Source organism: Poecilia mexicana, unplaced genomic scaffold (assembly GCF_051168715.1).
Source record: "Poecilia mexicana isolate PSO_F unplaced genomic scaffold, ASM5116871v1 scaffold_11, whole genome shotgun sequence".
In the NCBI taxonomy this organism is placed as follows: Eukaryota; Metazoa; Chordata; class Actinopteri; order Cyprinodontiformes; family Poeciliidae; genus Poecilia; species Poecilia mexicana.
The window spans coordinates 16,236,969-16,260,712 of record NW_028263380.1 but is presented as its reverse complement, the minus strand read 5'-3'; the positions used below and the strand labels follow the sequence as shown (position 1 = coordinate 16,260,712).

The window sequence follows — 23,744 nt, the reverse complement described above, 5'->3', positions numbered from 1 at the left end:
CTGAGATTGCACTCGGTTTTGCAGCTACCTGTTGAGATATGCTGCTTTCTGCTGCTTGGTTTGGATTGTTTCTCGTTTCAAAGCTGCTGATCACAATATTTAAACGTGTGCACCTTTTTTTTTAAAAATGACAAAGCAGAGTGCTTGCTTTTTTTTTTATTGTTGAATTTCATGAAGTGTTACATTATTTCTGCTGTTTTAGCCAGTGCATGCTCAGTTTGAGTGTTTCTTTCTGCAGAAACCAGAGTCCAGGAACAGCAGAGGAAGCATCGACAGAGAAGACGGCACTCTGCAGACACCGGTCAGTCAAAAACATTTTCTGCACGAAAGCTACGAAAGTCTGCGCTGTTATTAGTAGAGCAGCAGGGCAAACGGGCGATGTGGATTTGCAGGAGAAAGAGAGAAGTGGGGGAAAACAGGGAGAACGCTTTCATTCATGGGAAACAGAGAAAACAGACAGCAGGGCAAGCAGAGTAAGTATTTCTGTCTGTGTGCTGCGAAGGGCACTGCCTACATACCAGCCGCCTAACCACAGAGTGCCATGGGAACGTTAAATCCAGAAGGACGGCGTGTTTATAACTCAGAATCTGCTCTTCGAATGTCTTATTTCACTTGAAAAGTAATAAGCTGGCTCTGTTAGAAACATGAAACTGTTTCCTAACACTAAGCTCTCTCTCTCTCTCTCTCTGTGTGTGTGTGTGTGTGTGTGTGTGTGTGTGTGTGTGTGTGTGTGTGTGTGTGTGTGTGTCTGAACAGGGAGGAAGTCCACATATCTACCAGCCTGTCGGGAAACCAGGTACATACAAAGATCCATTCCAGTCTGAAACGTTCTGATTCATGAGCATAAAGTCAAACCTGCTCTAAATTTTGTGTAAATTTGCAAAATCTGTTGGATATAACACACTTACTGCTGCTCTATCGTTATTGCTTTTTTATATACCCTTTATTATGAAGATCATCTTTAAGTTATAATGGAACTTTGCATTAAAAGTGTCATCTTTTACCAAATGACACTTCTTGACAATAGTCGTAAACATCATGGCAGGTGTGATGTCATGTTTATGACAGTGTCATGTCGGTCTTATGCAAATAAAGTGCTACCACAATCCTTTAGAAATAAATGTGCTTACACAATATGCAGCGTTCTCTGTTAACATGGGCAGTTTAAGCTGAGGGATATTTTTGAAACATGAAACTGTGATAAGTAAGACTCAGGCTCTGTCTCTGCAGAGCATGTAGCCCCTCCCAAGAAGCCGCCCCGCCCCGGAGCTCACCTCCCCAACCTGGCCAACCTGAGCCCAGTGGACAGCTACAACGACGGGGTCAAGGTACACACGAACGCAAAATAATTGGACCTATATATATATATATATATATATATATATATAAGTATATATAAATATATATTTATATAAATATATATATATATATATATATTTTTTTTTTTCATCAGAATTAATTGAAGCGTTTTGTGACATTATGCTTTTTGCCTTGTAATGCTTACCTTTGGTTGGCTTTTGCCCTAATGTGCTTTCCTTTTTCTCTCCTCTCTCTTAACTCTCCTTCTCTTCAAACCTTTTTTTTTCCTTGTCACATGTTCCTTTGCATCCTTTCACTCATTGAATCACACAACTACTTGCTTATTTTGTTTTTCACACCATTCACTCTACAATCCCTTCCAACTTTTCTGCACTCAAACACACCTTCATAACTGCCCATAGCCGTGGAGGGTAAGCGGATGTGTGTGTGTGTGTGTGTGTGTGTGTGTGTGTGTGTGTGTGTGTGTGTGTGTGTGTGTGTGTGTAGAGTTAGTTAGCTGATGGTTACCATCACCTCCATTCTTAACATGTGACAGTGATTTCTACACCAGAGGCAAATTAAAAGAGCAGGACAGAAAACATTTAATTTGAATTTCATTAAAACCATGAAAGCAGTATGTTAATCTACTGCTGAGATTATTGGTGTTTCCTACAGGTTTTCTGTCTTTGTAATATAGTATTTAGAATGTAAGTGTAAAAATCACTTCATTGCAGGTTGAACTGGTCCAAATTAACACCTCATGTACTTTTCACTCTGTAGAAATTCCATCTAGTCATTTAGAGCATGTTGAATTTTTTTTTTTTTTACTCGTTTGCACGCACTGCCACCCAGTGTTGAGACTCCTGTACTGCAGCCACATACTCTGACCATAGCAGGGGTTTTAAACATTTAGCTCTTTCTTCTTAGAGGATCTAATTTCAGAAAAGCATTTGCAAGAAAAACTAACTTAATCTATTTGCTGACGTGTTGACGAATCCGTGCTCACGCTGTGACCAACCGTTCCAGCTGCAGCCCCAGGAGATCAGCCCACCCCCCACTGCCAACCTGGACCGCTCGAACGACAAAGTGTACGAGAATGTGACGGGGCTGGTCAAAGCCGTGATTGAAATGTCCAACAGGATCCAGCCTGCTGCGCCAGAGGAGTACGTCCCCATGGTCAAGGTAATGACCGGCTATCGACGCGGTCCATTTCGCTGAAATAAAACATTCGAAAGTGAAACCCCATCGAACGCGGATGTTTGCTTTGGCAGGATGTTGGTCTGGCTCTGAGGACTCTCCTGGCAACGGTGGATGAAACGATTCCTGTGCTGCCAGCCAGCACACACAGAGAGGTATCCGCCCAGAGATGAAGCGCGAGTTACCATGAGAACCTGTAATCATATGCAGATCATTCATGACTGAGCTTGACTACAAACACAGTCTCTGTGTTTGTACCACTTGAGATTTTTCTACATTTTGTCACCGTTCAGTCACGGACCTTAAGATATTTGGTCAGTGCTCAGGAATATTCTGGTGGGATTCGGCTCAGGTGGAATTAAATTGTTTCCCAGATGAGAGGGGCAGTTTATCACGATTGATACTCTGAATACATTTCAATCAGATGAAGGAATTAAGTAAAGGTGTGAGAGCTAAAATACAGGCAGTTCCTAAAGAAAACCCAAGTGAGGTTTTATTTTGAGGAGAAGCTCCCCTTTCAGTAGGACTTCCACTGAAAATCCCAGTAAAATACATTGAAGTTTCTGTTTGTTATGTCACCAAATGTTCCGAAGCTCAGATTGGATTTAAGGCTGTTTGAACAGGCAGGCCACTCCTGCTACTTACATCCCTGCACTTTGCGCTCCGACAGATTGAAATGGCCCAAAAGCTGCTGAATTCTGACTTGGCCGAGTTAATATCAAAGATGAAGCTGGCGCAACAGTACGTCATGACGAGGTGAGGACCCGCGCGGTGCAAATGTTTCACTCGTTCAAGATGTTTCTTTTTACAGATTATATAAGTTGTGTTTGTTCTGGACAGTTTACAAAAGGACTACAAGAAACAGATGCTAATGGCAGCTCACGCTCTGGCGGTCGACGCCAAGAACCTGCTGGACGTCATCGACCAGTCGCGACTCAAGATGATCAGCCAGATCCGCCCACAGTAGTCCTGGATCCAAGCGGATCCGTACGCAGGCCGTTCGTTGGATATCTGCGACGGATAGAGGAAAACAAGGGGCAGATGTGTGGACGGCAGACATGACTGAAACAATCAGCCCTCATTTTCTCCTCTGAACAACATCCACAGCTTCCCTTCTTTCTGGAAACTCGCGTTTTGGTCCATTTTTTTTTTGTATTTTCTACATTGTTTGCTCATGTATCCGGAGAAACACTATCACTGATGAGAAAACTTACAAAAGCAAAGAAAAACAAAGGATTTGAAGGATGTCGCAACAAAAAAAGTGGAACTGAAGCCATGTTGAAAGGGACAATGAAGATGTTTTGTAATATTTTAAATGTGCTTTTGTATCTATATTGTTGTTATCTGCCTTGATCATTGCAGTATGTCCGTTAGATCTCCAGTCTTCCTTTTGAACAATATATGAGTAATTATTTACAGTAGAGCTGCCCGCTAAAGTCATAGCATCTCATTTCCCCCGCCCCTAAAGATCGCTTTATCTCAGGTGGCATGACAGATGATTTGTTTTTCTTTTTTTATAGCAACAGTTGTTTTGTTTTTTTCTTAGCGGAAAAAAATCGAAAACTGCTACACTGTTTAACTTAACATAAATATTAATATACAAAGAGAAGGTTTATATTTAACATAAATCTGAGTTATGAACTGTAAGAAAACGTGGAGAGAGGAGGCTGAGGGCGGAGCGGAGGGGACAGACAGAGAAGAGACGTTAGGACTTCCTGAGCCACATGTTTGCCATTTGACTGACTAGGGCCGCGTCATTATTAAGAATTTCAAACAAACTGAAATGATCTACAGTCCTCTCACTAACATGAAGTATGCATCGTTAAATCAATGAATTACCGTTCTCTCTTTTTTTTTATGTAGCAGAAATGTTTCCAGTTTTGGAGAAACTGCTTTTCTCAACGTGAATCATTGTTGTTATAACTGGCTAGAGAGCTGAACTAAAAATACGATGTTTGTTGTAAAAAGAAAATCCCCCCATGGTTGTCCTGTTTCTCTCCCTCTCCACACAGGAGTTGCTTTTTGTCTCTGTCTTATTTTGCATCTTTATTTCTCTGTTACCTATCCAGTTCTTTAGTTCCTCGTTTCTTCCCTCTCCCCTGTGCTGAGCAGTTTTCTCAGGAAGGAGACACTTGTATAGTTGCTAAACCAAGCAAATAAAACACTATTATTATTATTATTATTATTATTATTAAGAAGAAGCATTGCCAGTTGTCTTCATTTTGCAGCTCAACCATCAGAACACCGTTTGTTTAATTTATTGAAACCGCACTTAGCGCTTGTCAAAGCATTTCAATTGAGGTTAGGTCTGAGCTTTGACTGGGCCATTACACCACTTTATTCACCAGTTTGTTGCAGATTTGCCGCTGCGTTTTGGATCGTTGTAGTCGGCCATAACCCAGTTTGAGTTGGACTCGGCAACTGCAAAATGTGCAAGTCAGCTTTGGTTTAAGTCAGCCTATTTTTCAAGCTAACAGTAAAATCTTCTTTGCTCCTATTTTGTACCCGAATACGAACTATTTTGTAACCACATGCTTTCGTTCTCTTGGAAGTTCAGCTTTGTCATAAATTATCGAGAGAAAAGTCATTACTATCCCCTATCGTCACTGACTGCGCTCACTGCGCTGTGTGGATGAGCTGACTCTTATGAAATAAGGCTCTAATCAAACTGAAAATGGCTATAAGCCACTTTTTTCTCTGGCAGCTGAGACAAGGTAAGTGCTTTTTTTGAATCATGCAACCCAAAAACTTCACAGTAGCCTCTGAGGAGATTAACAAAATTTACTTTGTGCAACCGGTTCCAAAAAGCAGAAGTTGACGACCCCAAGGTGGGTACGAATTGACGAATTGTTGTTACAAGATGTACCTTGGCAGATGGTAATATTTTATTCTTGGAAAAGAAATACCTTCTCCCATGGCAGCAAAACAAACCCAGATGATTATTCCTTCTTCTGTGTAAGATTACTGTATAGCTGAAACAGATAATCTTAAAGAAAAAAATGTTTAAATAAAATAACAGTTTAAAGTATTTGATTTTGATAGAACAACTCTTAAATGTCTTCATCTAGAATTCACCCAAAGGTGAGAAATTTTAAGAAGACGTTATGGGACAAAATTAGCATTTTTGGTAATCAAACACACTGTCGCTACAGTGAAGCCTGATACTGGCAGCTTCATACTCCAGACCTGGTTCTGATCCATCAGTCTTTGGAGACTTGTAGACGAAGAGAGGAACACAAGTCACTGAAATAACTGACCGACTCAGCTTGAGCTGTTTTTTAGGGAAGAATGGAGAAAAACTGCAGCGATGTGACGCCGGCCTGATTGAGACGTTGCTTAGTGGGTGCATTCTCCACTTAATGTCTGCATGGGCTTATGCAATGCTTTAAATTCACTTGAAATTATTTTGTAGAACTCCATTTTCATTTTGATACTGAACGTGTTTTTTTTTTTTTTTTTTGTACGTTCTGGTACATCGTGCAACATTAGCGAAGCACCTCCGAGAGTGAAGGTAAGTTCTGGATGTTTATCTCAAAAACTTTCGGACATCCAAACATGTTTTTGTTTTTATTTGGATTTAAAGCTAACCCAAATGATTAGCTTACCGTCTGTTTATTAATGTGCTAATTATGGCTACTAAGTACAACGAAAATAAGATATTTTGCTGACGAACCGCGAATGAAAATAAATTAAATTGTTGGTTTATAGTAGCCCTATAAACCAACAATTTATATCCCTGAAATAAATGCAATTACCAGAAATGATAATTTTCTTAACAATACTTTCATTTTTTGAGTTTTCCAACGCTTGAAATACTGTTTTATGACAGCATTAGCTTACTTTATCTGAAGGGGCAGTCCCTTATATTTTCAACGTGTTAGGATTTTTAGTGGTTAAAATGCGCGTTATAGCGTCATATGTGGAGTGAAAATAGTCTCAAAATATCTGTGCATGTTTAAAAGGATTTGTGCGTGTGCGGAAGAGGAAAATATGAGATGTAACGAACAAAAACATGTTTCCGCCCGGTTTCGAACCGGGGACCTTTCGCGTGTGAGGCGAACGTGATAACCACTACACTACGGAAACCCACGATGTATTACTCTAGGGTGGGTAAGCGTTTTCTATGATTCGTTTTGTGTACTTCCGGTTAATGGCTTCAGCGTTACAGTACATATGTTTACTACTCAAATTAGACAAAAATAACGGTCAAGATATAAGCAGCACGCCTGGTGTTTCTGTTGTTTTGATTGAAACATATACAAAAAGCAAAGTATTTTACCCGATTGTACCTCGTGGACCTCCAAATCTTTAATCTCTTAACTTTTCGCATTCATTGTCTATGGTAGTTCTTATCCTTACGGATGTAAGACACTTTTTGGCCACTAGGGAGAGATGGGGGCGCTGTCTCATCCAATAATCGCGGTTGTTCTTCATTGGATTTCAGCAGTTCCCAACAACTTCGCTTTACATTAACATTACAGTTAATTATTTACACAAGTCGAGTCAGGATACCAACATTAAATGCGTGACATTCTCGTTCATAATTTGGACCATATTTGAACAGAAAGCTCGGTTTGGGGTCTTCGGTGAGGGCAACAGTGACATCTGGTGGCAGACTGGAATTACAGCAATTTCTTTTTAACATTCAGTTCGAAATGTATGCAGCTAAATTCCATGTTCCTACATTTTTGAAATTACACAACTTATAAGGTTGTGGTTTTCCTGTGTGTAGCAACGAACATAGTAGGGTGTTTACTGCTGGGCTACATGTTTTACCTGTCAGGAATGAACTGATACTCCTACAATCTGCAGAGATGCATGCCCACAACCTTGAACCAATTTATTGCAAAGCATTTCTTCCCCATCAGTCAGGTTTTGTTACTGTCTTCACTTTTTTTTTCTTTTAACTATCTCACTGAAGATCCATTTACTGTTTCAATTATTACCACGGCACTTTACAGAACCTTAATAATGCAACAAGCCAATAAATAAATAGACACCAACAGAGCAAGCAAGCAGACGATATACTGATTTTTTATACTTTTATTGTGTTTTCTTAAAAAACAGCCATTTTAATCAAAGAGACCAAAGCCCATGTCGTCGTCTGACTCCTCGGACTCTTCCTTCTTCTCCTCTTTCTTCTCCTCCTCTTTAGCTGCAGAGATGAACATAAAAAGTTTAGAGACAAATATGACATTGCAGAATCTACACTGAAAACGATTTTTCAGTCATATGCAAAAGTATAGCTTATAACACTTGGAGAGACACCGTTTTGGAATTAAATCACATTCAAATTGTGGAAAAGTACATGAATGTGACCACATCCGTAATATAATAAGAAAATGCTGAGGTCGTTTACCTGGGGCATCACCACCAGCTGGAGCAGCTCCAGCAGCAGGCGCCCCTGCTGGCGCGCCTCCTCCGGCTCCGACGTTGCAGATCAGACTGCCGATGTCGATGCTGGACAAAGCCTGCAATGACAGAATTCAAAGTTACCTCATTTATCCAGCTCTTGGTCAATCAAGAGTCCCAGCAGTTTATCTTAAGATAAATATCACCACTATTGTTTGGCAGCCACTGGATTTAATTCTAAATTTTCCAGATTCAATTCGGACACATCAACGATCAATGAAAAGTTCAGAAGATGTTTACATTCTGCCAAGTTTTAGAGATGATAAAGTTAAACTATCCAATGCCGTTTGCTGAAAGTTATAATCTTACATAATTTCTAAGTGCTGCATTCTTACCTTGGCAAACAGACTTGGCCAGAATGGCTCCACAGTGACTCCAGCAGCCTTGATCAGAGCATTCAGCTTGTCCTCCTGGACACAGAAATAGAAACATTTTCCATTTGTATTATTGAGCAACCCAATAAAACTTTATGTGGGGTTGTACACATCCACAACATAAAACCACTTGATGACCTACGACCTGATTTAGTCCTAAATTGTTAAACAGAAGGTAACTAGACATCCGTTCTTGCTTCACCCCTGCAATCGGCAGCCAGTTAAACCTTTAGTTCAACAAAAATATGTTCAATTTACCTTAAGAGGAATCTTTTTTTTTCATCACAACAGGCAGTAAATGTAGACCTTATCTAACATTTGAGCCATCTCATCTATCCCAATAAAATTTTAACAATTTAATGTTAAATTTTAGCACAGGGTACAATTACAATGACTTTATTTCAAGGTAGTGTTTTCAGTTGCTGCTGTTTTTAATAGCAGAAACAAACCAAGCCTAAAGAACTTCCACAAGTCAATTAACTATAGTATTCTAGCATCAAGACAGTCATAAAAGAAAATATGATGAAAATTTAAGGGTAACATGTGGGTGGAATTAAATGAAATCATGCCATTGATATGGTATATATTCTAGCCGGTCAATGGCTTTGTGTCACTACTATTCAAGCTTTTCAATATAAAACAAGAATCTTATCTACTGTCTTTAATAAATTATTGATACCATGTCACGTGTATCCAGCATCCTCGTGTAGTTACACACACCATCCTATCCCACAGCCATAATGTTATGACAGCAGCTCAGCAGGTATTCAGAATCTTTTTAGCTGAGATATTAGCTTCATTTATTGAAACTAAGAAAGCAAATTCACCACATTTTTCTGATTTCACCGGTACTTACTATTGTCTTAAAGACATATTTTGAGTCTTACAACTCTGTCAGCTTCGTGAAATACATAAAACTGACTGCAGTTGCTGTCAAAACAAACTTTTTTCAGCGAAAAAGACCTACTGTATATTTCCCGAAGTTCCCCTTTGAGGGACAATAAAGGCTATTTCTATTCTAATGATAGCTACAAGCACGCCGCCATATTGGCCGGCACAAGCGGCTGTTTACACGCCTCCAGGTCTACGTTCATCATGTAGTTATCAGCCTCTTGTATTTAAGAGCCTCTATGTCAACACTAACTTAAATTGCATATGATATTAATTATGTAACCCAACAACCGCCACACCGTTGCTAATGGGCCACTAGCAGATAGCGCCCCGGCTGTCGGGAGTACTCTGTCCGGGAAACTTACGGTGACGGTGACTTCATCGTCATGGAGGATCAGAGCGGAGTAAATGCAGGCGAGCTCGGACACAGAGGCCATTGTAGATGTTGGATTTTAAAGTAGTGAGTTCGGATGCCTAAGTTTGACGGTGCTAGTCGCCGGATTGGGGGCCTTAGCTTCTGATGAAGAACCAAGCACTTTAGGCACGTTAACGTTCCTGCAGCGGAAAAGGAAAGGCAGAGGGCGGGATTTCAATATATATACGTCTATTCGCGTGGCGATGACGCAATCACGCACATAACGTAAATCTGCTTTCCTGTCTCATTTTGAATAGATGGAGCTACAACCCCTGGCAAAAAGTATGGAATCACCAGTCTTGGATGAGCACTCATTCAGACATTTCATGCTGTAAAACAAACTCGGATCAAAAACATGACACAATATTAAGGTCATTCCAAAGTGCAACTTGTTGGCTTTCAGGAACACTCAAAGAAATGAAGAGAAAACATTGTGGAAGTGAGTGAATGATACTTTTATTGACCAAACACAGGGAAATAAATATGGAATCACTCAATTCTGAGGAAAAAAGTATGGAATCATGAAAAACACATAAACAAAAGACCATTCAAAATACATCACTAGTATTTAGTTGCACCATCTTTGGCTTTTATAACAGCTTTTAGTCTCTGAGGCATGGACTTGATGAGGGACAAACAGTATTTGGTGCCTACTCTCTTTGATAGCAGTTGCCAGATCAGCTTTGCAGGTTGGAGCCTTCTTGTGGAACATTTTTTTCAATCTCCACCACAGGTTTTCTATTGGGTTGAGATCTGGACTATTTGCAGGCCATGACATCGACTGAATGTGTCTTTCTTCAAGGAATGCCTTCACTGTTTTTGCCCTATGGCACGATGCATTGTCATCTTGGAAAATCATTTCATCATCTCCAAACATCTGTTCAATTGAAGGGATGAGAAAACTGTCCAAAATGTCAATGTAAACTTGTGCATTGATAGAAGAATTAACCACAGTCATCTCCCCAGTGCCTTTGCCTGACATGCAGCCCCATATCATCAAGGACTGTGGAAATTTGGTTGTTTTCTTCAGGCAGGCCTCTTCATAAATCTCACTGGAACGGCACCAAACAAAAGTTCCAGCATCATCACCTTGTCCATTGCAGATTCTTGACTCATCACTGAAGACAACTTTCATCCAGTCATCCACAGTCCATGATTGCCTCTCCTTAGCCCATCGGAATCTTGTTCTTTTATGGTTAGGTGTCAATGCTGGTTTTCATTTAGCTTTCCTGTATTGAAATCCCACCTCCTTTAGGCAATTTCTTACGGTTCGGTCACATACATTGACTCCAGCTTCCTCCCATTTATGCTTCATCTGTTTAGTTGTACTTTTTTGGTTTTCAAGACAAATGACCTTTAGTTGTTTGTCTTGACGCTTTAATGTCTTTCTTGGTCTACCAGTACGCTTGGCTTTAACAACCATTCCATGCTGTTTGTGTTTGGACCATATCTTGGATACAGCTGACTGTGAACAGCCCACATCTTTAGCAACCATGCGTGAAGGGTTACCTTCTTCAAGAAGTTTCACAATCCTCTCTTTTGTTTCAAGGGACATTTCTCTTGTTGGAGTCATGGTTCTCGCCACTCCACTTCGTCCAGCAGCCCTCCAAGGTGTCATGACTGCAGGTGTTTTGAACTGCACACTAACGGGCACATCTAATCTGGGGCAGGTGTCCATTTAGGGAAAGGAAATAGACTGGGTGTGTCCTTTTTTCTACCTCCAATTTGAGTGATTCCATACTTTTTTCCTCAGAATTGAGTGATTCCATATTTATTTCCCTGTGTTTGGTCAATAAAAGTATCATTCACTGACTTCCACAATGTTTTCTCTTCATTTCTTTGAGTGTTCCTGAAAGCCAACAAGTTGCACTTTGGAATGACCTTAATATTGTATCATGTTTTTGATCCGAGTTTGTTTTACAGCATGAAATGTCTGAATGAGTGCTCATCCAAGACTGGTGATTCCATACTTTTTGCCAGGGGTTGTAAATGCAGGGAAATCTGGGATCGAGGCTCTGCTTCTGGACGGGTTTTAACAAATATGCATCTGTAATTTTTTTCAGTTTTTTTATTAAAGTTTCAAAGACATTTACTACTTTCCACTGACATCACTTATTTGCTCTATTTGTGTTGGCTTTTGACCATTTAAAGTTGTAATATTATAAATTAGATTTTATTTTTTAGAAACATTCTAGATTTTCTTCCTGAATGAAGTAAAAACAGTTTTAGCTTTTTTTTCTGTTAGACATTATGCTTCTATTGTATTCCTGAACAAAACAGTTTCACCCTCGTGGATTGAACAAAAATGAGTGAAGCAGCAAAAGTCCAAAGAAAAAAACTTTGATACACCTTCAGAAACTCTAAAGTGCTACTGCTCCGCACCACTAAATATATTCTAAAATCTGTCTGTTGAAAAGGAAGAAAAAAACCAGGAAAGCTTCAAAATGCACTTCAATATTTAGGTAAACATGTATTAACAAAAGGTAATTGCATAATAAAAACTGATATCTTAATGGTTTGATAGATGACACTTAGAGTTTGCAACAATAGGATGAATGTAAGAAAAATGCAGACAGTAAATGATGTCAGCCTTTTATTACGTTTCAGTGAAAAACAAACATTACAATGATTTCAAACAAATTCGAAGTAAAATTCCTCAAAAGTTGATCTGACTGCATTTAGCTTGGAACGCAGTTCTTTTCACCTTTTTCCCTGTACAAATTCCATGACATCTGAACAATTCATAAATTGATTCCTATTAGAGTCTTTATACTTTAAAGGAACATTTACAATAGGCATAACATAGTAAAGAAGTAAAATCATGATGGTTTAGGTCCAGATTTTGTAATACTTTCCTTGAGCTTTACCACCAATGTTTTCCCTCCAAAACGTCAGTGTCCATTAAAAACATTGCATGGATCACTTATGCTACACATTCAATGCTAACAAACAGTTCAAGAATCACTCGTACATTTGGCACAAATATTTTCTTGGCCCTGACGTGTACAAAAAGAAACGAAAAGAAAGAAAAAGATGGTGAAAGGTTAATGAATGTCAGTGTACCATCATGTTTTACAGCAAAATAAAACATTGGAGAACAAAAACATACAAATGCAACTTCACACGTTACTGGACTTATTAACCTTAAAGGGACAGTTCAGTTTCGTTGAAGTGTAGTCCTGTTAAAAGGTTCTTAGCAGTTTTTGTACCTGCAGTAAATAACCCTCTTGTTAGCTTTATTTAGTGTAAATCCACATTAGTTGGACTCAAGGACAGGAGCTGATAGTTGGTCAGAGACGGGCCAAGACCAAAGTGGATCTTTACCATCTTAAACCAAAATCATTTTTAAAATTTACAGCAGTTTATGTGAATGCCGTTATCACAAAACTGAACTATTGTCATGTTTTCATTACACTGAATAGCAAATAGATTTAGATGTGCAAATCCAGTTATTTTCCTTGTAAAACACATACTGTGGTTTACAGTCACAGTAACTAACAGAAAACCGCTTTATTTAAAAGCACAACAATATTTTAGCTTTTTAAAAAGCTTTAGTTCATATCAGACAGCTAATATGAACGTCAAACACGTAACACGTTGAGTTCTCAGTATGTTTCACACAGGAAGATCATTGATGGCGCACTGCCTCCAATCACTATTTCCTGTTTAGACAGAAATTGGTTTCTGTCTAAATGGCCGGTCAATGGAAACCTGATGGGTTTTTTTTAAAGGTTAATAAAAAGGTTTTTAAAGGTTTAAGACTGTAGCTGTTTAGGATGGTAGAAGTCGTATTTGGTCTTGACCCCTACAGTATTGGCCGTTAGCTTCAGCATCAGGAACAGCTAATATGGATTTAGACTAAGTGGAGATGCCAGGAGAGTTATCCGCCTTTTACCAGAACCCCACTTCAAAATAAACCGAATTATCCTTTTAATATTCAGAAACTCTCAAGAAATCCTACATTTTCCGTGACATTAAACCTTCACCTTCCAATCAACATTTACAGAGGCTTGAGATTATTTTACGATACCCCAACTACCATGAAGTTTTTGAAAATGATGTGAAAGCTTACTTTAAAGAGGTTTTTGGTCTTTAGTCCAGTTTTTATTTAGATAATTTTACTCTTGCAATAAAAAGCTAGCTTGAAAACGTCTCCCTTTATAATGGTCTCAGATTAAGTCGATACGAAAATTAAATCTCTGCACTTAGCTTCTGAATGTTACCTTCTTCTCTTTGTATTATTTATTTAATAGGCATACTCTGTTTAAAAGTACTGCGAAACAGTACATCACAGTTCCTGATGGATGACACCTTTTAAATGAGTGGCTCAAAATCTGCTTGGTGCACTTCTAAATACTAAACCTGTTGAAATAATACAAAAAAAAACCTATTTGTTGCTTTGAATTATACAAGTTTGTGGTGGATTATAAGCCAGTATAGTGATATGATAGTAAAGCTCTTGCAGCCATTAGTGAACTGGGTCATACCCCAGTGTTTGTTTAGATGCAGACCAGTCTCCAAACTCACACAAGGTTTTCGCATCCGTTTTGATGTTCGCTCCACAGATTTAGCTAGCTGATTTTCACGTAATATCACAGTTTTGAATTGAAAGAATGATAACAGTTCTGGTCCATTTATAACAGACTGGCACATTAGACGCAGCTCGTTTGAAGTTAGTACAAGTTCAAGTGTCTGTAACTCAGGATGTTCGACTGAAAGAAATTAAAATTAATGTTGATCACTGTTTTAATTAGAATAAAACTTTTTTTTTTCTTATCTTTAACATTTCTACTAACTGATGACCTGGTTTCCCTTCCACCAAGTCCGTCAAAATGCCCTGGCATGTTCCTACAGTAGCCCAGAATGGACAAACCAAACACTGGCTATATACCGGTCCTCTACCGATGTTCAAGTTTTTAGCAGTTGCCGTTAGTGAGGAATGACGTGCAAGAGATTAAAACCTTCAAACTTTGCCAAAGTGTCAGTGGATATGATGGACGAAAAGATGACACCCGAAGGTACCAGCTCGTAGAAGTCTGTGAAAACTTATATTTTCATTTTAGTCCTTGTGAGCCTTCCCTTTGGGCTTCTCATCATACGAAATGCCGTATTCATTTATTCTTGTTCTGTCCACTGGGTAGAGCCTGTGGAAACAGAGTGACATGGAAAATATAGTCATGATTATTATTCTTATTAGCAGATTAGGAACATGAATGGGGTTGGTAATCAAAGGTGTGTTTGTGCGTTTACCATCTCTGGTAAAGGTAAATGAGGAAAACCACGTCGTCCCTGAAACAGGCCAGTCTGTGGGACGTCGGCATGGTGATGATGAAGGCGAACACGTCATCAATGAAGGTGTTGAACGCCTGGGAACAGTCAAAAGTCACATATGATTCTCAAAACTTCAAGAAGAAAAACATTTTTTGAGCACATCTACATTTAAAGAGAAAACTATCCGCCATAGAAATGTCATATCCATCCATTCATCTTTAGTGTTGTCAACTAACCTGAGGGAAGAAGCTAAAATATCTCATGTTTTCTTAATATACTAAACAGAAAAGGATTGTACCTTATACATGAACGCCTTCCAAGGCAGGTGAGCCACAGACTTCAGCTGTTGAGTAAATTAATAAACCAAATAAGATTTTATTTATGAGGTAAGAGCGGAAAAACAAATATACAAGAAATGTCTATTGATCTAGATCAGGCAACTTTAATCTAACAAATCTGCTTGTCTTTGAAAAACACGAACATCACAATGTCTGAGCTTTCTCTGTTCCAACTCTGCTCTAGACCAAGTCATTTTCTGTTTTTTTTTTTTTTAACATGCAAACATAAAAGAAACTCCAAGTGCTTCTTTCCTTCTCTGGACAGAGTTTCCGTTTCAATTCATTTGCATTTGTCTTCTGCCTCCTTTCTATAAGTAACAGGATCTGAATCTTACTGTACGACTGGACTGTATCAAATAAATTTGATTCATATGAAGAGAATTCGGACCAAACTGGAGTCTACATATTTATTGTCTAATATTTGTTGTGAATTGATGATATATTAAAAAAACCCTCGACTGAGAATACTGACCTTGTAGTTGACAAAAAGCTGAGGAAGCATGAAGAGGAAACCAAAGGCATACACACCTGAAATTTCCAGAGTAAAAAGGAAATACATTTAAGATGAAAATGATTAATATTAAATTAAAAATAATTGTTTAAAAAGGTTATTTTTTGAAAATATTTTATTTAGAAAGTAGCTTACCATTCACCAAGCTGTTGATTAGCCACGAGTACCAGCTAAAAGAGAACAATGCGTAATCAGCATCGCATGACTTCTACAAAGAAATAATGTTTCAATTTTGCGTTTGCACACCGTTACCTCTTGTATCGCAGGAATATTAGTGCGTACACTGCCCCCCCGATGCACAGAGGATAAAGGAGGTATGAGAGATACTTCATGGCCTAAAGAAAAGAAAAACAAGAAATAAATATGTCCGCTGACGAGCTCATACCATTACATTGTATTTTTCCATCCAAAAGCACATCTGCTGCTTCTTACCAGAGTATCATATTCTTCTGTTCTCCGCTCTGATTCGTCTAGTTTCCCAAACTGTTTCAAGGAAAGGAAAAAAGTGTAATGTAAGCCACAATTGTCAAAGTTAACATAAAAAAACAATGCGATGAATTTTCTATTGCGTGAATCCACTATTTGAATTAAATTACTGAAATAAATAAAACGTTAGATGATTTTCTCAACTGCAGAAAATGCATAGATGGTTTTCTGGATGTTAAGAATCCAGAAAACCATCTGGATTCTTGAAGTTGTTGAAGTTACTTTCACACCTACCAGGAATGTTGGTTTGCCTCCTTTCCAGAAAATCTGGATTTTAAAGGCCTTCTTCACTTTCCACACCTGCAGAAATGGCAATAAATAGATTTTAAGAAAGAAGTGAAAACTGTGAGGGAACTTTATTTATAATCACCCAGTGATTTTTAAGTTTTGTTATTTTGCCTTTCACTTGAAGGCAAAAGTATCCGTTATTGGGCCTAAACTACTTTTATTTTTTCTTCTACTTACTATCAATCAATGCTCGCAGTAACGTCTGTGTGTGTATGTGTGTCCTTACTTCAATTATAGAGCCGATCCCAGCAGGTATGAGTACGAGGAGGCTCGTTTGCTCGTCAAACAAATAGAGGAAAATCACTATGGTGCTGAAGCATCTCCACAGCACTGAAATAACGAGCAATAAAAACATCAGGAGGTGCAGAAACGGTCCAGTCAATGACTGCAACCAAATCATAAAATTCAGATTTGAATAAATCAATAAATCTAGACACCATATTATTCACAAGACTAATGGAGAAATTTTGGTCCCCTGTAAAAGAATATCAAGGAACTGAATTATTCTCAATGTGTCATTTGTATGCAGACACCGTTTTTCACATGGCTCCTGAGAAAATGTGTTCAACAACAGCGTAAAAGCTTCCAGTCCTCTAAATTACAAAAGTGAACAGAATGCAACATATGGCTGCTTATCAGTCCAGAGCATCCGCAGATGATGCCTTGCTTGTATATTACCTTGTTTTACACATTTCTCCACAGGTTTATCAAAAACATCCTCTAGTTTCCAGTGGATTAACACATTTCCATCTGTTCTTTGTGCCGAGTTCTCCGGCGCCGTACTGATGAGAGTAAAGGCGAGTGCTGTGATGTCGCTTACCTGCTTTGCTGGACATTCCCACCATGCTTTTCTTCTGCTTCCAAAAGCTGATGTCGTTTTTGAAGGCCAGGAAGTCAAACAGAAGCTGAAAAAAGCGACAGACAAGTTTAAAACAGTCTTTTGCATGATTCTTTTTTTTTTTTGCAGAATTTTCCTGTATTTAGCTCCACCCATCTTGGAGAAGTTAATATGAATTTCATGTCAAAATAAAACATCTCCACAGCATTACATTGCCACTATCGCCACGGACCTTTGAGTTTTTAAAACTCACATGGAAGGCTGCGACGAAAAAGGTGAGAGCCAGGAAATACAGGTTGGTGTCCACAAAGATGCCTTTAATCTCATCAGCATCCTTCTCTGTGAATCCTACATTAAAAAAACCCCAGACAGTTTAGCTAGATATTATGTATATCACATAGATATCTGTGAAAGCAAGTCACAGGAAGTTCAGCCTACCAAACTGCTGCAGAGAGTACACAGCATCCTGCATGTGGATCCAAAAACGAAGTCTGCCCAGAGAGATGGCGTCGTAGAGGACGGTGAGAGGGAGCTCGGTGGAAGAGCCGTTGATCTCCTACATTTTTAAACATGAAAATCATTTGAAAAAAAAAAATAAAAAAAAAAAAACAACATTTTGATTTCCTAATGCTACTGCTCCTAAAGTAGAAGAGCGTTGCATGATGTTTGTTTAAAGGTTAAAACTCACCACGAGGTCTTTGACCCTATTGCTGAGCTCGTCAACAAACAGCAGAGGTAGATACACCATTTTCTTCCCATTCTGGAATCTAAAACGACAACAAATAAAACTATTAACAATGATTTTTTTTTTTTGCTTAAATCCAACCTGCACCATTAATGTTGTTCAATTTATCGTTGAGCATTTCTGTTTTGCTATAAAGCTCAGAGCATATGCACCAAAGTACTAACAGTGATGTTTTTTGTGACTATATTTTTCTCCTATAAATTTTAGTGATAAGACTTTTTTAATGAGTTAAAAAAAAGTATTTGATTAAAAAAAAATATCATTGCATGCTTCTAGATATATTTAGCACAGCATGATATCCATCTTTGGACACTTTATGCTTAGCTGCCATTGTTGTGAATGTAACTAGTCTCTCTCTTACACTCTGAGGTATCTGTGGACGTCGCTTGGCAGGTATTCTCTGTCAAACAGGAAGTGGTCACCAACGATGTTGAGAGTTAGACGGGAGCGCCAGTGAGAAACTGGGTGATCTGTTGAAGCAGTGGCTCCACCTTTAGCTCTGGTTCCCGCTCCGGAGCTACCGTCACGCCGTTTCTTCTTCTGGTCTTCCTGTTTTTGACCCTGTTGGACAAAGACAGAGAGGTAGTTGACTGGTGAATTTCCTCCTTTTTAGGCAGAAAATCTATTTAATGCTTTCATGTACGTGTTCAGAGAAAGAAGTTTGCCAAAAACTTTTGTCTCGATAACACTGGATTTCAGTGCTTCAGTTGAATTAGCCCATCATAATACAGGGATGAAAAGACTGGGAAAGAAGAGGGACTTTCTGGTGCTGTGCTAATTTGGCATAATTGCAGCTTGTAATTTGGAAAAAAAAAAAAAAAAAAAAAAAAAAATCACATCTGGGGTTCCTCAAGGCTATATTCTTGGCCCATTTTCATTTGATACATGCACCCCAAAACCAAGATCATAGAGAATTACGACCTCTCTTACAGCTGATGAGACACAACTTTATATTTGTGTCACCACTTGGCTACAGTCCCTAACAGTCACTGAGCACCTGTGTCTATAAAATGACTAGATGGGTCAAAGAAAAACTTTCAAAAATGAAAAGTTTGGGACTAGGACCTAAATTGCTTCAACAAAGCCAATTAGTAGACAGAGTCCCACTTTATGTAATTACAGACTAACTTAAATTTTAACTACCATGTTGCCTTTTACTGCAACTTTCCCATAAGGGATCAATGCATCCCTGCTTTAGCTTAGCCTATGCGACACATCAAGCAGTCTCAGAGAAGACGAGGGAGCAGCAGAAAGTCTCGTACCTGTGTTTGATCTTCTCCTGATATCAGAGAGATCTCAGGAGGCTTTGGGACCATGTAGGTGGTGAGCTGAGCCACCAGGTGGACCTGTCGCGGGTCCTGCCACGGGTTGAGACCAGCCTGATGGACGAATATTAACGCATACAACGTTCCGTTATTGCGTGTTTTCTTGGGGAGTGAGACATTGACGATCCTACAGGGAAACACATGAAATAAATGAATTCATCAGCTTGCGTCCAAATCACAAACATGGACAGATGTTCCTTTTGATCAATGCATACTTACCTCTCAAACTTGCTGTTGACATCAAAGTCCTCCTCTCTGTGAATCAGTGTATGGCCTCCATCTGCGTTCGGCTTCACCGAGGCGTAGATGCTCAACTAACAAGCAGAAAGGGATGTTACGCGTCACTTAAGCCAACCGAGGCGCCATGTTTGAATCGTTAACGGCAGCCAACCTGTAGTTTTGGGTTCCCTGCCAGGAAGGGCGTGATGCAGTTGTCTGCTTTGGGGCTGTCGCAGGGTTTGGTGTACACTATCCCATACATCACCCAGCAAGTGTGGAGCACGTACACCACAAACACCCCGACAATCAGCGTGGTGAAGGAGGTTTTCAGAAACATGATCGACGTCTCCCTCAGCTAGCTGAGCAGCTGGGCCATACGTCTGGATAGTAAGAGTTATACATGAAAGATTCGGTTAAACACGGAGGAATGAGAGGATTAAAGTAAAGCTTAGTAAACCTAAATAAATGCTACATCATACAATTAGGTAATTTCTTCACTAATTCTGATCAAAAGAGGAATTTTACCAGGTACACTTTCCAGAACCAGAAGGAAATCAATCATGTGCCAAAAACTTAGTGCATTAGGTGGGTAAAGACAACGTGCTGAGGCTCAAACTGAATATCAGGATGGAGAGGAGAGAGGAGTGAGGCGACTTTGAACAACAAAAAAGAAAAAAAAGACTCGTTATTGTGAGGACAGAAAGGCATTGCATGTGTCAGAGCTTAGAGGAGGATGGGCCGATTCGAAAATAACGTTACGGCAACATAAAATAACTACTTGTTATAACCAAGGTATAAAGAATACCATCTCTGAAGACATGTTAAACATTGAAATGACTCAACCACAACAGCACAAAGCCACACCAGGCTGCACTACTTTCAGCTAAACACTGCAAACAGAGGCACCATTTCACAAGGACAAAGTTCAGATGACAGATCAGGAGTTCAGACTGCAGGTGGTAGCGTATTGGTGTGGGCGACATTTTATTGGAACATTTTTGGATTTCTTAATATCAACTTATTATTGTACAAACATCACGGCCTACTCCTGGGTATTATTGCTGACCATTTCCATCCCTTTATGACCACAGAGTACTCGTCTTCTGATGTCTTCTTCCAGAGGGGTTTAACACAGCATGTCACAAAGCTCCATAATCCCCAACTGGTTTTTCTTAGCATGACAATGAGTTCACTCACTGTGCTGCGCCACAGTCACCAGATCTCAGCGTAACAGAGCACATTTAGGATGTGGTGGAACAGGAAATTCACAACATGGGTATGCACTATGCAGCGGAGGAATCCATTATAACGTGTGATGTTGTCATATCGATAGGGACATCTAGAACCAGGCCGTTCTGAAGATAACCAGAGATGGAATACAGTAAAAGCAAGGTGTATCTACTAAATAAATTGGTAATTGTGTAATAGATTTATAATACATTTCTGCCAATTGATAATTATTGCTTACAGCAAATGGAAAAGGGATTTTTCTAATACCAAAAACGTATCTTTTTGTCAGTGCAATGACTTGAACAATGTGATGTGCAGGGTAAGTCACAAGTGATCATTTCAAAATAACCTAGATGTTCACAGTAGAGTGCTGGTTTTCAAGCATATCAATGAAAACTTAAGTGGAAAGAAAAAGTGTGGTTGAAAATGTGCACAAGTAATGAGGATAAGCACCGATTTCAGGAAATTGTGAAATAAAGCCTGAAAATAGCTAGCAAAAGATTCACAAGAAATGGAGTCTGTCACAGCTGATTCACGTCTGAATAAGATAACATCACCTAGGAGAGAAAATTGAAGAATTGTTTCCCTCTTACAGTATGTTTCATTTGGTCGCAGCAGAGAGGCACAGAATCCAGGCTGCTTGAGGTCTAAGTGTAAACTTTCACAGTTTCTGATGAGTTAGAGAGACATTTTATCTTCTAGTGTTTGCCCTATGTGCTTCATTAACTCTACAGTCAGCAGAATCGTTGACTTTGGGGAAATTGTAGAGCCCTTCATGCTGATTTCATTTTCGAGCAGAACTTGGCACCTGCTCAGACTCCCAAAAAGTACCAGTATCTGCTTTGTTGAGAATAGCTTCAGTCTGTGAGGTACTGTCAAGAGGCAAATGAGAGACACCAGGGCTGATAGGATGAGCTAAAGGCCGATATCTTTTTGCAACACCGTAGCAGAGACACAAACTTCATGCCACACCATGCATATAAAAGTAGTCCAAACACACTGTGTACAGTATGGTACATTAGCAAGCTGACATTTCTGTATTAAATATCCTATTTTGGTAATTGGTCTAGAGAGAAATAAAAATAAAATTTATAACAAACTGAATTTTCGTCTATCAAATAAATCCATAAAATATTTGAGTTTTTGCATAAGTTTCACTTCTTCAGTCGAATTACAGAAATAATGCAACTTTTCCATCATATTGTCATTTATTGAGCAGAACATGTACTAATTATTTAATAAAATAGGGATTAAGAACTAGTCAAAGGCATTTGTCAAAGCTAGATCTGATTTCTGAAGACCATTTGCTACAACTTGTTTTTCCAGTTCGGTGATTTACTGGCGAAGCTGGTAAATTTACAGACAACAGCAATAAAATCCTCAGAATAAACTGCCTGACCCATTTTAGCTGTTATTAACCACAATTAGGCTGATATTCATAATAAGGCACTGTTAAGATTTTGATTCCAAGTCTTATTGGTAGATGTCCATATGTTTTGATGTGTGATCTTTAAATATTCACAATCAACACATAAACAGTGCTGTAAAGCGACGAAAGCGGGAATTACTAATTAAATTACATTCTTCTTCACGGACTGGACTTTAAAATTAAAGTGAAACGAAAAGCATTAACATTACCTGTGCCAAATTTAAAGACAGTCACTCTCAGTCACTGACTGTCCATCGGTCCATTCACTGCACAGATCCCTCCGGACGGATCACAGCGACCGCATTGTGTTTCTGAAGCCTTCCTCTGGTTGTTACTGAAGACATCAACTGCCTGTTCCGCTGCTCACTCCTTCCAAAACGCAAAATATCACAAAATCCTAACTGAAAGCGTGAGATAGAGCTTTATTTCCGCCATTCGCTTCCTGGTTGGTTTGCTTAAACGAGATTTGGGGTGGAAGTAACGCGAGACTTACCGTACAAGCGAATTATGGGGGCACGCTTTTTAATTTAAAAACGGCAGCTCTGTCGTGTCCTAAGGTATGTTTACTTACCTTATTTAGGGTAACACGGAAAGTCTGAACAATACCAAGGTATGCTTCGTTTCATTAATTGAATAAAGGTCTATTTCAAGTGAATTTTCTAAAAATGAAGTCTTTATATTAGAATAATAACATCATCTGATAACTATGACCCTTCTTTCTGTTCCTTTTTTTATTTTCTCTCTACTATTTATAAATTTTATCTATTCACATATGTACTGACTTTTTGTTATTTTTCTTGTGTATATAACTGAGAGCAATTTGCTCTTTGTTTATTTACCTGGGGATTGCTAGGGCTCATCATAGAGACGTGCCTGGGGAAGAAACTCTCTCTGTATCGCCAAACCGAAGGTAAAGTCTAAACAGTTTGTGTTCTGGATGTGTAGAGATATTTGAGGCCCTGACCTGTACAAGTTTTGCAGAAATGATTAGCTCCGATTGTCCTCTCTGCAGACCTGATTGGTATTGGTATTGGCCTAAGCCAAATCATCGTGATCTCTGCTCAACATTGCTGTTAAGACAACAAACAAAACAGTTTTCTCAGTAAATCATTTAATGCATGCTTGCTGTCATCTCCTGGTGTTTTTCTACTCGAAATCTAGTAGTTTATTTAATTATCTACATTATGCGTGAGTCCAAAATTTGCCGTGACCCGGATTCGAACCGGGGTTGCTGCGGCCACAACGCAGAGTACTAACCACTATACGATCACGGCTGGCTCTGAATACACCACTATGACACTGACCGAAACCTCTTAATACAGCGGGGCAACATGCAGATCGTTGTTTTTGTTGTCTGGCTTTGAATGTCCGCTACAGTGAAAATATCTGGTTAGAGTCAAGATGTGTTTCTCTCTATCTGTGATTTATTAGTCAGAGAAATCAGACAAATGTAAGAGTTGCGGATCCAGATAGTAG

The 23,744-nt window shown here is 39.0% G+C and overlaps 3 protein-coding genes and 2 non-coding genes across 11 annotated transcripts in view; 1 reads left to right on the top strand and 4 right to left on the bottom strand.

Annotated features, from left to right (window-relative positions):
- Window positions 1-4,993, top strand: part of ptk2aa (protein tyrosine kinase 2aa) — a 69,650-nt gene extending 64,657 nt beyond the window's left edge. For 2 of the 6 annotated variants that reach the window (XM_088010275.1, XM_088010276.1), the window contains 8 exons: window positions 239-301; window positions 393-473; window positions 757-796; window positions 1,231-1,328; window positions 2,326-2,481; window positions 2,571-2,651; window positions 3,167-3,252; window positions 3,337-4,993. In XM_088010275.1, coding sequence (XP_087866401.1) covers window positions 239-301; window positions 393-473; window positions 757-796; window positions 1,231-1,328; window positions 2,326-2,481; window positions 2,571-2,651; window positions 3,167-3,252; window positions 3,337-3,463 — 732 coding nt within the window. In that variant the 3' untranslated portion in view covers window positions 3,464-4,993. The remainder of the gene's footprint in view (window positions 1-238; window positions 302-392; window positions 474-756; window positions 797-1,230; window positions 1,329-2,325; window positions 2,482-2,570; window positions 2,652-3,166; window positions 3,253-3,336) is intronic. The other 4 variants (XM_088010278.1, XM_088010279.1, XM_088010277.1 and 1 more) reach the window with 2 other exon arrangements.
- Window positions 4,994-6,509: 1,516 nt separating this feature from the next.
- trnav-cac (transfer RNA valine (anticodon CAC)) lies at window positions 6,510-6,582 on the bottom strand. The gene has a single exon. It is a non-coding gene; the product is annotated as a tRNA-Val (tRNA).
- Window positions 6,583-7,524: 942 nt separating this feature from the next.
- Window positions 7,525-9,756, bottom strand: rplp1 (ribosomal protein lateral stalk subunit P1). Its single transcript, XM_014969802.2, has 4 exons — window positions 9,539-9,756; window positions 8,244-8,318; window positions 7,856-7,967; window positions 7,525-7,651 (listed from the first exon to the last, which is right to left on the bottom strand). Exons 1-4 carry the CDS (start codon window positions 9,608-9,610, stop codon window positions 7,569-7,571), a joined length of 342 nt encoding a protein of 113 aa, XP_014825288.1. The 5' UTR covers window positions 9,611-9,756; the 3' UTR covers window positions 7,525-7,568.
- Window positions 9,757-12,168: 2,412 nt separating this feature from the next.
- clptm1l (CLPTM1 like) lies at window positions 12,169-22,726 on the bottom strand. 2 transcript variants are annotated; one of them, XM_088010281.1, is made up of 19 exons: window positions 22,478-22,726; window positions 20,135-20,224; window positions 19,782-19,989; window positions 19,610-19,704; window positions 19,328-19,517; window positions 18,427-18,626; window positions 18,009-18,087; window positions 17,759-17,876; window positions 17,574-17,668; window positions 17,303-17,387; window positions 16,709-16,812; window positions 16,429-16,494; window positions 16,141-16,191; window positions 15,961-16,043; window positions 15,844-15,878; window positions 15,670-15,725; window positions 15,158-15,202; window positions 14,839-14,954; window positions 12,169-14,732 (listed from the first exon to the last, which is right to left on the bottom strand). In XM_088010281.1, exons 3-19 carry the CDS (start codon window positions 19,944-19,946, stop codon window positions 14,648-14,650), a joined length of 1,668 nt encoding a protein of 555 aa, XP_087866407.1. In that variant the 5' UTR covers window positions 19,947-19,989; window positions 20,135-20,224; window positions 22,478-22,726; the 3' UTR covers window positions 12,169-14,647. The 2 variants fall into 2 exon arrangements, with proteins under 2 accessions (XP_087866407.1, XP_014825286.1); XM_014969800.2 differs by lacking the exon at window positions 20,135-20,224.
- A 744-nt stretch (window positions 22,727-23,470) lies between these two features.
- trnah-gug (transfer RNA histidin (anticodon GUG)) lies at window positions 23,471-23,542 on the bottom strand. Its single transcript has one exon. It is a non-coding gene; the product is annotated as a tRNA-His (tRNA).
- Between the last annotated feature and the right edge of the window lie 202 nt (window positions 23,543-23,744).